Source organism: Gopherus flavomarginatus, chromosome 25 (assembly GCF_025201925.1).
Source record: "Gopherus flavomarginatus isolate rGopFla2 chromosome 25, rGopFla2.mat.asm, whole genome shotgun sequence".
Taxonomy (NCBI): Eukaryota; Metazoa; Chordata; order Testudines; family Testudinidae; genus Gopherus; species Gopherus flavomarginatus.
Genome location: NC_066641.1, coordinates 4,366,081 through 4,380,019, shown reverse-complemented (window position 1 = coordinate 4,380,019; position 13,939 = coordinate 4,366,081). Strand labels below are relative to the sequence as shown.

Below are 13,939 nucleotides of genomic sequence, written 5' to 3'. Positions count from 1 at the left end.
CCCAGTTCTCTGCAATAAAAAAATTGTCAATAAAGTTAAATGGTAGACTGTATAAAACTCGACCCATCGTAATGTACGGGACAGAGACTAGGCCAGTCCCCGCCAAAAAATCAGTATGCTCTCCACCATGGGAATGGAGATGTTGAGGGGATCAAATGGTTGAGTGCTCAGTGATAGTGAACCAAATGAAATTGTGAGGGACCCAACGTGGGTTGCCCTAATTGAAAACATGTTGAGAGAGGGTAGGCTGCCAGTGGAGTTAGATTGGTAGGATGACCCTTGCAATGATCATGGGTGGAAGATGACCAAGGGTGAGGTCAAAGACTTAGTACATGGACTGGATGTTAGCAGACCTTAAAGAGACCAATTTGCAGGACAGTCAGGTGTACAATTATAAGTTTTGGAAGAAGGCAATACCCTAATCTTAACCCTATACAATTTGCTGCAGCTGAATAGAAAAGCGGCAAGACAGAGTAACCAATATACTGTCTGTAGTGTAGACGTGACCTCAGTCCTTGCTCATTAAATAGAATATTCTGTTGCCTTTGATATAAACCTTCCTGATTTCCTGTGATTTGCACTAACATAGGTTTTCTTCTTTCTTTATGTTAAACCATGCTAATTAGAAAATGTCACCTCTGTATGTGGAACATCTCTGGATAAACCTAAACCAAATCTAGCTGGTTCAGATTAACCTTCTAGATCTGGAGAGCTTAATTGGCTGGTCACATGTTAAAGAGGGATTTTCACTTCAGAGGAAAGAAGTTTAAAAAGGACATTTTTGCAAACGCTTTATTTTTTCTGTGCTCCCTTTGCTCTGATTGGATAGCTCCACTGAAATATGCTCTTGTGTCCTTTCCCAGCTTCCTCTTTTCATTTGCTCCTGCACTGATGAGTCATAATTGCATTGGGCATGTAGAAATGATCAAATTATTTGTTGGATGTAAATTAGCAGATGAGTCTGGCCTTTGTTTAGATTTATGAATCATTTGTGTGATAATTGGATCCCAGCGAATGCAGTTGTTGTTTGTGAGTATTTGGTGCATCATTGAATGGAATCACACTCAGCTTGTAGTTTGTTCATGTGACCTGTTTGTTTTGATTGGTTGTTATGAATGAAGAGTGAACTGCTCTCTGATTGGAGGACTGGAGCTTTTGAAACTGGAAAACTCTGAATAGTGAGTAGCAAATGTTGCGTTTTCCAGTATTGATGTTCAGATGAATACTCGTCACTGCTAAAAATATATGACACTTTGGGGATTTACAAATGCTTTCAAGAATAACCCAGCAGCCATATGAGTGCTTATGGACACAGTGGTGCCAAGGCTTATGATTTTATTGTGAGTTTTATGGTATTTGGTGTTCATAGATTATCAGGGTTGGAAGGGACCTCAGGAGGTCATCTAGTCCAACCCCCTGCTCAAAGCAGGACCAATCCCCAGATAGATTTTTGCCCCAAATGGCCCCCTTAAGGATTGAACTCACAACCCTGGGTTTAGCAGGCCAATGCTCAAATCACTGAGTATCCCTCCCACCAAACTCTATTGTTAGGGGGGAAGGGGAGAGAGAAGGTAGAGTTCCAGCTGCTGAAATCTTGTGACTGTGTAAGAATCTTGGCTTTTATTTAAAGGCATGTTTTTGGCCCTCATGGCTGCAAAGACGAACTTAAAGACGTGATCTCTAAAAGCTCCAGCCTCAGAAGGCAAATAAATAGGAATCTATAATTTATTCCTTTTTTAATCTTATGATTTTTTAGCCACGCTTGTAATGTTTGGGGACTTGACTTGTGATTTTTGATTCTTGGGGGTTGTCAGTGCTGCAAGCATCAAATAACATGTTTCCCACAAGGGACAGTGGAGTAAACTTGCCATCCCTCCTAATGAAAATATCTGAGTGTGGCTTTGTGTTATTTCTCTATTGACATTACAAGCAACTGCATGCAAATCATTGTCTCCATCCCAAGATCTAAATGGGAAAGGGGTGATAACTGAGGCATAGACTAAACCACTCATTAAACCAGGGAACTCAAACTCAAATCACCACGAGGGCCGCATGAGGACTAGTACATTGGCCCGAGGGCCGCCTCACAAAGACACAAAAGGATAAAAATGACAAAGACACAAAAATGAAAAAAAGAAGAGTAATATAGTATGCTATTAAAAGTCAATGTATTAACTTCTTTAAAACTCCTGAATCTTTTTTTAAAACTCCTGAATCTCAGGATTTGATATATGGTCAGTATTTTTAAAAAAACATAATAAAACAAGAACTGGAAGACTTATTAGACTATAGGATTTCTATTTAAGTATGTACAATAGAGTACCTGAATTTGAACGTATCTTATTTAAGATGCTGAAGTTACGCCAATGCATATAGTTAAGTTCATTTAGTATGTTTGCAGACAGTTCACAAACAGGAAGAAGGCTATAATGACTGCATAGTTCACCCAACTCTGCTGTCAAAGAAGCGCCTTCTCCTGTTATAATGAGAGCATAAATGTCCCCCCGTCTGCCCCCGAACCCGCCCCCATTCATGAGGCCCTGCCCCTGCCCTGCTTCTTCCCACCCTTTCCCTGCCCCCATTTCAACCCCTTCCCCAAATTCACACCCCAGCCCTGCCTCTTCTCCATCTCCTCCCCTGAGGATGGCTTCCCTGCTCCTCCACCCTCCCTTCAGGAAAGTCCTAAGCGCCGCCAAACAGCTGTTTGGCAGCGGGAAACGCTGCGAGGTAGATGGAAGAGCGTGGATGCAGCATGCTCAGAGGGGGAAGGGAGCTTGGCTGCCGGTGAGTGCAGAGTACCCACTAATTTTTTCCCGTGGGTGCTCCAGCCCCGGAGCACCCACAGAGTCGGTGCCTATGGCGGGCCACAGGCAATAACTCTGCAGGCCACATGTGGCTCGTGGGCCGTGTGTTTGAGACCCCTGGATTAAACAAAGGTGGGGGAAATGGTGAAAACTTCCTGTTAATGGAGGAAGTTGTCCTATTGCTGTGGCTTTAAATGATAGGATTAAAAAGTACATTACATCTTTGTGTCAATATTGAGTATATTGAGACAGCAGCATTTTAATTCTATTGCGTTCGTTGGAAAAGGAGCTGTATGTTTGAACAACTCCCAGGTGTGCGATGTTTGGCTTAGCTTGAGTGAATCCATGTTGAATAAAAATCCAGTAGAAAGGTGGCTCAGGGTCAAGAAACAAGTGTCATATGCAGAACCTCCAACTGTTGTATGCAGAACACTTGTCTTTGCCTTCAAAGAGAATTAGTCTAGCCTGCCAAATTCTCCACTCTTCAGCAGTAGCGTGTCTGCCTTTAAAGGCCTTTTATTTTTGAGTCATGGGGTTTGGGGCAGGGGGAGGGAGATGGAAAGAAACAACAATCTTAAATGAAAAAGCATATTTCACAGGCAGTAGGATCAGGGGAGGCTGGCAGCTAGATTCACCCGAGTCCCTTTGGAGCAAACTGGGTTCCAGCACAGTCATTTGTATTCTTTTGAGCTTAGGGACAAGAGGGTCACTTCTAAATGTGCAGTCGTGAAAGCCCAGCAGCATCTGGCTGTGCTGCTGTGACATCTTGGATGAAACGGGACTTGCATTATAGTTCAACGTGTACTCAAGCACTACAAGTATATCAGTTTCTTAGAGAGCTAACACGGTTCAAGTCAGAGGAACTATTTCCAAAAACATTCGTTCATTCCTTTAAAACACTGTTTCTTCTCACCCTACTCCGTTTTTTTTTCCCTGTAAAGAGGAACACACTTAATATACTAAATTATTAAACCAGATTAGATCTGGCTTCAGATGTTTCCTCTGGAGCTCTGCTGCACTTACGTTTTTCGTATCTCTGCAGCCGCGGTCGGGTTGGGAAGAGGTGTGTTACATGGCGCTCTCTCTTTTCTCTCTCTCGAAGGTGTTTACAAAATATGGGAAATGTTACATGTTTAACTCAGGAGAAGAAGGGCGGCCCCTGCTTACCACAGTCAAAGGTGGGACGGGCAATGGATTGGAGATCATGCTGGACATACAGCAGGATGAATACTTACCGATATGGGGAGAAACAGGTAAGACCCAATATTAACCTTTTTTCTCTCTCTGTCTGAAGACATGCCTTGGTTGCACACATGCTGTAGTTGTTTTGACATGTTCCATGGGAACCCCTCCATTACCGGAAGCCAGTTCTTCTTGAACTTAAAAGTTCTTGAGCTCTGCAGGGAACTTCCAGTCTTTGCAAAAGCAGGTCAAGTTTCAAAATTAGAGATTTTGGCCATTTGGGCTAAAAGCATTCTTTAGAGCTTTCTTTCTTCTCTTTCCTTTTCTTTTCGTGGTATGAAACTCAAGGACACAAGCGAGTGAAGTGGTTCTTGATGAAGATGAGGCTGCCAACCTGGAAGCATTCCCCACCTGCTTGGTTGTCTCCAAGCTGCTCCATTACCCCGTAGCCACAGCAACCTTTCAAAGCCAGCTCCTGTGTTTGAACTCTGCATCAGGTCCCGGGTGACTACAGTGGGATTTCGGAATCTAAATTAGACATCTTGACAAGGGGAAGAGCTGGCTGTGAATTCATGTCACCTTCCTGATGGATCCTCCAGGTGGTCCCCACACTCACAATCTTTTAAAAATTCTGGGTATCATGTTGCTAACTTACTGGACTAAGCCTCACAGTGCTGGGTGATTCGAATACTATCCAAATCCAGAGAAGCACTCTCTCTAGCCTTACTTTGGTGATCTGAGGTTGTAGACCTAAGAGCATCCAAGAACTAAGGACCATCCCAAACCTCATCACATTCCACCGCTAGAAGTACCAGGTACATTGGAGGGAGGGATAGCTCAGTGGTTTGAGCATTGGCCTGCTAAACCCAGGGTTATGAGCTCAATCTTTGAGGGGGCCATTTGGAGAACTGGGGTAAAAATCTGTCTGGGGATTGATCCTGCTTTGAGCAGGGGTTGGACTAGGTCCCTTCTAACCCTGATGTTGTATGATTTTTTGACCTACTGTCTCTAACATAAACCCATAGCAACATGTGTATTAAAAACACACACACACTCACTCTCTCTCTCTCTCTCTCTCTTCCAAAACAAGACACTCAACTCCACATGCTTCTCCCTCTGGGGAGAGGATGAGAGAACAAAACAATTGACAGATGTGTAGTCATGTGGCGTAATCCATTACGGGAAGGTACTCAGATACTAAGGTGATGAGCGTGGTATAAAAACCTATATAGAAACACAGCCAATTTGGAAGCCAGTTCTGAAGAGTAAACCTGCTGACTTTAGCTTCTCTTCTTCCTGGATGCTTCTTCCTTCACCTGTGCAGTGGATATAGATCAGCATGTGTTATGCTGTATATTGTAACGAGGAAGGGTCTCAGTAATTAGAGTCTGAGTCTACACTTGGTGCAGAGTAGGGTGACCACACAGCAAGTGTGAAAAATCAGGATGGGGTGGGGCATAATAGGAGCCTATATGAAAAAAAGACTTAAAAATCGGGACTGTCCCGATAAAATCAGGACATCTGGTCACCCTAGTGCAGAGTATGAAAGGAATCTCCTTGGACATTTTAAGCCAATGTGTTTGAAAAATTGGTTTCTTTTCCAACTCCTTCCAAAGTTATAATGTCATGGTTCTTTTTCCCCAGCAGTTGTTTGTTATACCTACTGCAGAGCATTTCCTTGTGCTTCTCAGATTGCCGTACAGTGTTGTATTAATGGGTAGCGGTGCTGAATGTGATTCCAGGTTTCCCGTCAAGTTATCCTATTGTAACAGCCCCCACCAAAGACCTGTTAGCCTTTTGTTAAATACACAGAAGACAGAGAAGCGGTTACAGCATTTGAAACTTAAAGAGTTAAGGCAGCTTTTGATGTAAACAGTTTCCCTTGTTCAGTTTAGTCTTAGAGAATCTTTTAAGAGGCAAGACGTGCATCTGAGTCTTTACATGGTATTAAAAGACAGTGTGAACTGTTGGTGGGGGAACAAGACAGAGTCATTTTAGATGATCACTTTTGAGTTGTTGGCATTAAAGTCCCAGCCTGTTTCTTTTAAAGACAAAGCAAAACGGATGCAGAATGGAAAGAAAAATGTGACTTTTGTCTCCAGTGCTTTGTCACTTACAATCTTGTTGCTGGAAAATACAGGCAGAGCACACAGCTCTATAAGCCACGCTGAGATTTTGGCCATTTTGGCTAAAAACATTCTTTAGAGCTTTCTTTTCTTTTCTTTTCTTTTCTTTTCTTTTTTTCAAGACAGTGGTGTTAGAAAAGATGGGTTTACCTTGACTGGCTAAGCTAGGCTCTTATTAGACAGAAGGCCGAAAAAGGATAGGAAAGATGAGGAACAAGAGTTGATCAAAGGAATGGAATGCTTCCGTCCTAGGTGTTGTTCAGGATCCAGCTAAACCCAGTGGCGGTTGTGATGGGAGCTGGTGCAGTGTGTTTGCCCCAGAATTCATTCAGAATGAGGATAATGGAGGTGGCAGGGGATGGCAGCAGTAGCCATGTTGGTGAAGCTCATTATTTTTCCAGCTGTTCAGTCCACAAGCTGAGTTTGAGCAAGATGCCAAGTGACACTCTCTCTCTCTCTCTCTCATACACACACACACGCCATGTCCAGAAAGGGACAGCAGCCTTATCCCATTAACGCTACCCACTGGAAACTCAGATCGAGTTATTCCACAGCTGTTGCCAACTCTTGTGGTTTTACTGCGAGTCTCCCAATGTTTGGTGTTTGTTAAAGCCCCACCTCCTGGAATCCGGGGATTAGGTGAGAATCCCAAATTTCATTTTTAAAAAAAGTAAGTTTCTAGCCTTCCTGGTTGCAGAGAAAAGCTTGAAAATGTGACCCAAGTGTGAGCTAAAACAAATACAATACATCCCAAATGTATTAGTTTTTAAAAAGTTATGATTTTTTGAGGCCCAACTCATGACGTTTGAGTGCTCGTGGTTGGCAACTCTGCGCTTCTTTCAGTGTCTACACTCTCTTAGCTTGTTGCTAAGACAACCTGAGTATCTCTGCGCTACATGGCCACAGCTGGCCCGGATCAGCAGGCTCAGGGCTATCCAATCGCAGTGTAGACATTAGGGTTGAGCCTGAACATCTACACTGTAATTGGATAGCCCCACAGCCCGAGCCCTGAAAGCCCATCACCTGACCCGGGCTCTGAAATTCAGTGCTGTGGGTGTTTTACCATAGTGTAGACGCACCCCCTGGGGCCCCACCAAGAGCCATAAAGGCCCAGTTCTCGTGGCTTAAGCACATCACGTTTTGCTCTGAGCTTTCTCTGACTTTCCAAAAAGTTTGTACGTCAGGCCCGACTCTGGTCTGTACCACGGGTTTAGTGGCATTGCAGGGTAGGTGTTCACTGCCCAAAAGGTGTGCGTTTACGTCCAGAAGGCTTGTCAACTCCTACTGGAGATAAGGCTCCATTCTCCATAGAGGAGCTACTGGTGAAGTAAGGTCCTTCAGGCAGTGCAAATAAAGGTACCAGGAGGTGTTTAGAAGTGGAAATTAACTTTGATAATATTTACCCTCTTTGAACCACTTAAATTCCAGGCTTCTGATCCTCAACCAGGGACCACACCTTCCGCTGTATTTGTACAGCACCTGAGACAATGAGGCCTGATTGGGCCCTCTGGACACTACCATGATATAAATATAAATCATGGTGATTAACAGTTGCTGTTCCCATGGAAGCACTGGGAACACAGCAGGTAATTGAAGAAGTTGATGATTTCCAGGCATTTGCATCAAAAGGTAAATGTATTTGGAATTAAACTGACTCTGCATAATGTGACCCAGCAACGCTTTCTTTTTCTTACTGAGAGCTTTGCCATGTTGACTTGCAATACATGCAGAACGCAGTAATGAACTTAAAACCCCATAAAGAAGCTTGAGTCTTTGCCGCTCCCAATGCTTGGGTTATTATGGTCGTCTGTTAGTAGTAGTAGTACGGTAGTGCATAAAGGCCAACCAAAGACGGTTGTGTTAGGTGCTGTGCAAACACATAGCAGTAGAAAGGCCCTGCCTATGATCTAAGTAGACCAGATGGACACAGGCTGGGGGAAGGAGTAGAAGACACCAGCAGAATAAACAAAGTGGTGGTGGCAGCAGATGGCATATTAGTTCCATGATTATTTTTTTATTTTGGGGAGTCTGGGAGAGGTGGGGAGTTAGTTAGGATATCAGCTAAGTGGAAAGAAAAGTGAATGGAAGGAAGTGTGGGGGCAGGACAGCGGAGAAGATGGTAAGGGGGAGGTGTGTATTGTACTTCCCTCTTGCCAGCAGATTGAGATGTTTCCAGCGGTGCCATCCCCTCGATTTCCATGTGCTTTGTGAGCAAGGCCTGGCCGATGGAGAGATCAGTACCCTTTCCAGCTGAGAAAAAACTATCTCCAAACTCCAGAGAAACCCTTCTGGGACTGGGACACCTTGCCTGTGCGCTGAGCCCTGCTGCTCTCACAGCTCTTGGGCCATCTGCCTTCCCATCTGCTGGGCTTTAAAGGAAGCGGAGTGTCCCTGCTCTGCTCCTCTGGGCCCCTGCAGCCCGCTTTGGCCAGGGAGACAGTTCTGGGGTGTGTTTGAATTAACTAACCATGGCCTGAGAGAAGGGTCTGAAAGAGACGTGGGCCTGGCTTCCTGGGGAAGGGAGGGATCTCACTGGCTTTTGTACCCTGCTGCCCCTCTTTTTTTCCGACCCCTGTCCTGAGTCCATCTCACCTCCCCAGCAAGCATAAGACTCAAGTCTGCTGTTCACAGATACACCAGCCAGGTTGTGATGTGCAGCTCGTGTAGATGTATCTGAGCTAGCTCGCTGGGTAGATAGAGCAGTGAGGACACAATGGTGCATTCTTCAGCCTGGGCTGTACAAGCTGGCCTGACCCCGCCCCGGGTACGCACCTGCTTCTGCAGGCTCCTCAATGCTGGGTCTGGCAGGCTGGACACAGCACTGCTCGTGTGGGTACCTCTGTTCGAGCGGCAAGTCACGTGGCTTTGTGCTATGTAGACTGACCCTGAGTCTCTGCGCAGCTCTGGCCCCCTCTGTGTCTCTGCTCTTGGCTCTCACCATGTTCTGACTCGCTTCCCTGCCTCTGGCGGTAACCCCAGCGTCACGGCCCTTCCCTTCCTTCTCCTGCCTTGGCTGCCACTGCCACCCCCAGCCTGTCATAGCCTCCGAGCGACCTTCAGTTAAATCCTACAACCCCTGCAAACCCCACTAAAACCAAATCCTTTTCAGAGATCAGGCTCCGTGGGCTCCCGGGCGGCTCTGGCCTGAGATGGGCTGCCACAGGCATCTGTCATTGTCAGCATGCTCAGACCAGGCATAGGGAGCGTCTTCTGTGCAACCTTGGTGGAGATGGGCTTCCTATAAGCAGAGTGAGAGGGCCTGTTAAGTCAACCATGCTCCCCCGCTGGGTCTCTCTCTCTCTCTCTCTCTCTCTGCCAAGAGACTAAGTCCAGAAATAGATCAAGAGGCAGCTAAATGTCTGTTGCTGAGGCCGGAGAGGGAAAAAAAGCTGCTTCTGGCTGCCCCCATTAGACAGGGCAGGCTGGAGCCTTAGCCCTGGTCTATCCTACAGACTTCTGTCAATATAACTATGTGGCTGATGGGTGTGGAAAATCCATGCCCCTGTGCAATGCGGTTACCTTGTGCGGTGCCACTGCACCAGTGCTGTAGGTCTAGACAAGCCCTCAGCTGAGCAGCTCGGGTGCTTTAATCGGCCTCTTGCTAACCTACAAAGAAAGGCTTGGTTGTTTTTCCTAATCGGCCACTCCGGTGAGGTGCAGTGGGGACGGCTCCTTCGTATTATATAAATCATCCAGCCCCTTCCCAGCAGAACCAGCCGCACGCTCTCCGAACTCACAGCACAATGTCAGGAGGCTGCGGGACTGAGCCGGACCTGTTTCCCAGGACATGACACGCTGGCTTTCTCTCTGCACCACTCTGGCTTCTTGTTGTCTCCTCCTCCTTTCAGAGGCTGGGACAGACGGGCCCGTCAGTGCTCTTCAGAGAGTCCCCAGCAAATGACTCATTGCGAGCAATTCCTCAAATGAACGGTGTGAGACAGCTTACAACCGTCAGATGCACACGTGTGACTCCTGGCTCTGTGGGGCTGGGGGCATGTAACTTACTGAGCTCTGTGTGGGGGGCAGGCAGAGTTTCCAGCCCTCCAGGATTGTCCTGGAGTCTCCAGGAATTAAAGAGTAATTAAATCTTCAAGAATTCTTCCAACCAAAGTTGGCAGCCCTGGGGCAGGCCTCACCGATCCACCGAGGACGTGAGTCTGTTACAGTCTCTTCTGCATGTTCTGACTCTGTAGTTCAAGCCATAGTAGCTCATGCTCTCGAGGTCCCTGGTTCAGCCCCAGATATTGGCTGATGGTGATTGTCACATAAATAAGAATTTATCTGCAGTTCAGATGGCTGTGGACCTAAGAGACTTGTGATGTGCTTTGTTGGTCCACAGGAAGTCTGGCTCGCGAGGGCAGAATTTGGCCCTGTGGTTTTTACCCCTCTAAAACTCCGGCATTTCAGTGCTGCCTTTACCCTTTCGTTTAGTCTCGTGGGTGTTTCGCTCTTGGCCAGGAGTTAGCGATACTGTAGTAGCGTTTTCCCCTCCTCTTGCCTCATGAAAAGATTTGGCACTTGCACTTGGAAGCTGGAACCTGCTGCTGGCTCAATGCCTCTGGATTTTTGCATTTTTCAGCTTCTCTTTGCAAAGCCAGTAGTCAAGGCGCAGAAGGAAAATATTGGTCCCTGCCTGGGGATAGCGCTGCTCTGAGGGCTCCAGACGCCATGTCACAGCTTCACCTGCTTCATTAAAACAAAAGAGGATTTAATTGTTATGGACCTGGCAAACAAAATGAAGCATATTGACAGTCTCAAAAGAGCTTTGCTGAATGCCCGTTAATGTCTTTGGAAGCTGAAATACCTTGGCTAATGAGTCACTTGTGTCAGAAAAACATACCTTTGGTTTCAGTCTTGTCCATAAATGTAAGATCGTTATTGGGACACACTGTTAAATCCACCTACAGTGAGCTTCTAATTCTATACTAGAGAGTGTACTCAGTTTTGCTTCATTCTGGATTTTCTAATGACAGGAACAGGTATATGGAACATGTCCAAATTGTCATGAAATGAAGCAGTATGGACAGCCCCTACCATTCAAAAATCATGAGTGAGCCCCCCCCCCAGAGGTCACAAGATTGGCTTAAAAATCATGCCCTTTTAAAAAACAATACTGTAACCAGGTTACTTTGCTGGCCAGGACTGTGTGTGGCACCTCCACAGGCAGCCCCGGAGCAGACATGCCAAACCCACGGAAAAAATGCAGAAATTGGGCTTGTTTTTGGCCTAATTGGCTTGTGAGGTGCTGGTTGGCTAGTTTTTGGCTTGTAGCTTCTTGCTTGTTGCTTCTTTTTATTTTTTGATCAGCTCCTGGCAAACAAGGGCAAGGGGGAGAAAGTCAGGGGTGCACAGCGGGCCCACCACAGTCCCACACTGCACTGCGGGGGGATCTAGTCACATAGAGTGTTGGGGTTCTTCAGGATTGGATTGGTTTGGCCTTGTTTTGAAATGGGATCAGCATGATGTTTGGTTTATTGTGAAAGTCAAGGTGCTTATTTACCACGTGAAAGTTTGCAGCTGTGCCCCTGAGGAGAAGGACCCCGGACTCAGGAAGGTCAGAGGGGTGGCACCCATCTTGCACAGGGAAAGCGAAAGGTCTTGTAGTCAGCAGCTTCAGCAGCAGAAAGGGAGCTGCTTCTGTCCCACTGTACAGTAATAAATACAAGTTTGGCTGATGCTGTTCCAGGACTCTGCCTGCTTCTGCTAACCCACCAGGAAGCAGAGCGTAAGGTCCCACCATGCTGGTGGCAGGAGGTGGGATCAACACATAGCAGGAGAAGGAAGGAAAATGGCCAATGACAACAATGAAGAGGGTGACATGCTGCCAAGAGAAGCTGCAGACCAAAATGCCCCATTTTTACACCTGATTGGAGCTCCTGGACAGGACACTTGAATGGGCTGCAAGGTGGGACTCAGAGGTCTGGGGGAGAGAAGGTGGATTTTCTGGTGCTGCTGTTGAGAGGCACAGTCCAGCAAGTTTACACGTGCCTGCCGCCCTCTCTGAAAGAAGCACTGAGGCTGCAGCAATCGCAGACCAGTAATACCAGGCCAGGGAAATGCTCAGAGACTATGGGAATCAGCTTCAGTAGCTAGCAGCAAAAGCAGTACAGGGCAGTCATGGATGAGACCACTTCATTGCAAATGCAGGCCAGGGGGTGTCAACACTGCAGATTCTCAATGAGGCCGTCACACCAGCAAGTGAACTGGAGCAGATCCATGAGCTGCTGCAGCACGAGGGAGCAACACCTCCGGGTCCGGGGCCGTGGTGATCAGGGACAGAGCAATGTGAGCAAAGAGTTCAAGGATATTGTTAAGAGTCTGCAGGAAGCAGTGGAGATACTGACCTGGAAGTAGGAGAATGGCTGCCTTTCCATCTGAATGCCACAATGATAACAGATGCAGAGGTGGAGGCATGCAGGTTTTCAGTCAGGAGAAACAAGGCAATACCCTGATCAGTGTTCAAGGGGCACTGGAGTGAGTTACTGAATGCCAAAGAAGACCAGTCCAGGCCTGCTGGAAATATGGAAAGTTACACAGGATCGTCCACCGACTAAAACTGATACTGGACAGACTGGTGCAGGGAACAGAGCCACAAGCTGTCTATTAGAATCACAGAATATTAGAGTTGGAAGGGACCTCAGGAGGCATCTAGTCTAACCCTCTGCTCAAAGCAGGACCAATCCCCAGACAGATTTTTGCCCCAGATCCCTAAATTTCCCCCACAAGGATTAAACGCACAACCCTGGGTTTAGCAGGCCAATGCTCAAACCCCTAAGCTATCCCTCTCCCCAGATCATTCCCTTGCCCAACGAAGCATAATCATACTATAAAAGACCTATTGTTATGCACACAGAGAAAGAACAGGGGTTAATTATTATAGGAAACAAACAAGAATTTCCTGCTCTTTTCCTTTTATTCTTAAGAACAAAATTTCAAAATCTGACGTAAGTATGGGAGCTCAGCTCTAAGACTCTATCGCTATCGAGAAAGTTGAGGAAGTGTCATGTGAGATCCGAACTGATTCTGGGGCATGACTTTCAGTATTAACTGAAAGGTGATGAAAAGAAGCTTCCAGGGAGACACCACAGAGATTAACTCCCTCTTCTTGGGGGCGGGAGTGGGGAGGGAGGGAAGGCACTGTGGCAAATGGCCAAAGACCACAAAGACTGAATGTAATAGGTAAATGGCAAATTGCTGTAGAAGCTGACAACCTTAAACTGGTGGGGGATTTTATCGTGGACTCTGATTACCGTGCACTGGTTGGGACTGATTGTCTGATGCGGTCGGGAGTGAAGCTTAATGTGAAAGATGAAGCCTGCGCTATGATTGGAAAAGGCATTGCAGTAATTTGCGGGAAGGATGCCACGGGGATATGTCAGGTAGATCTGCTAGAGGACGTTCTAATCCCCTTAAATATAGAAGGGGTAATTCCAGGCCAGATAACAGGTATAGCAAATAATGACAGACCCAACTGCATTATGGAGCCAGCCGGTGGGACACTGGCAAAGCATGATGTGCTGCAGAAAAGGGAGCTAGGCTGCTCTGGGTAGCTAATTTAGCAACAGAGCCACCGATTGTAAAGCCCGGCACTAAATCAGAGGGGTTTCTCTTTATTCTAGAGAGGAGAGGAGAATAAATGAGAACGCTGAGAAACCAAGCTCTGCCCCACCTATCAGAATGGGCCCAGACAAGTGCTGAGACAATCCTTGGCAGATTTTGACACAAAGGTTTATGGAAACGCAGATGTGACATCTCGCATTCCAGTTAGAATTGAGATGGATGTGTCTGTAGAGACGCCTTTGTCCTGCGACGTGCCTACGTGATTCC

General features: G+C 46.5%; 1 protein-coding gene across 3 annotated transcripts in view; it reads left to right on the top strand.

Annotated features, from left to right (window-relative positions):
- Positions 1-13,939, top strand: part of ASIC2 (acid sensing ion channel subunit 2) — a 1,140,308-nt gene that overhangs the window by 946,415 nt on the left and 179,954 nt on the right. For all 3 annotated transcript variants that reach the window (XM_050934951.1, XM_050934950.1, XM_050934952.1), the window contains exon 2: positions 3,907-4,057. In XM_050934951.1, coding sequence (XP_050790908.1) covers positions 3,907-4,057 — 151 coding nt within the window. The remainder of the gene's footprint in view (positions 1-3,906; positions 4,058-13,939) is intronic.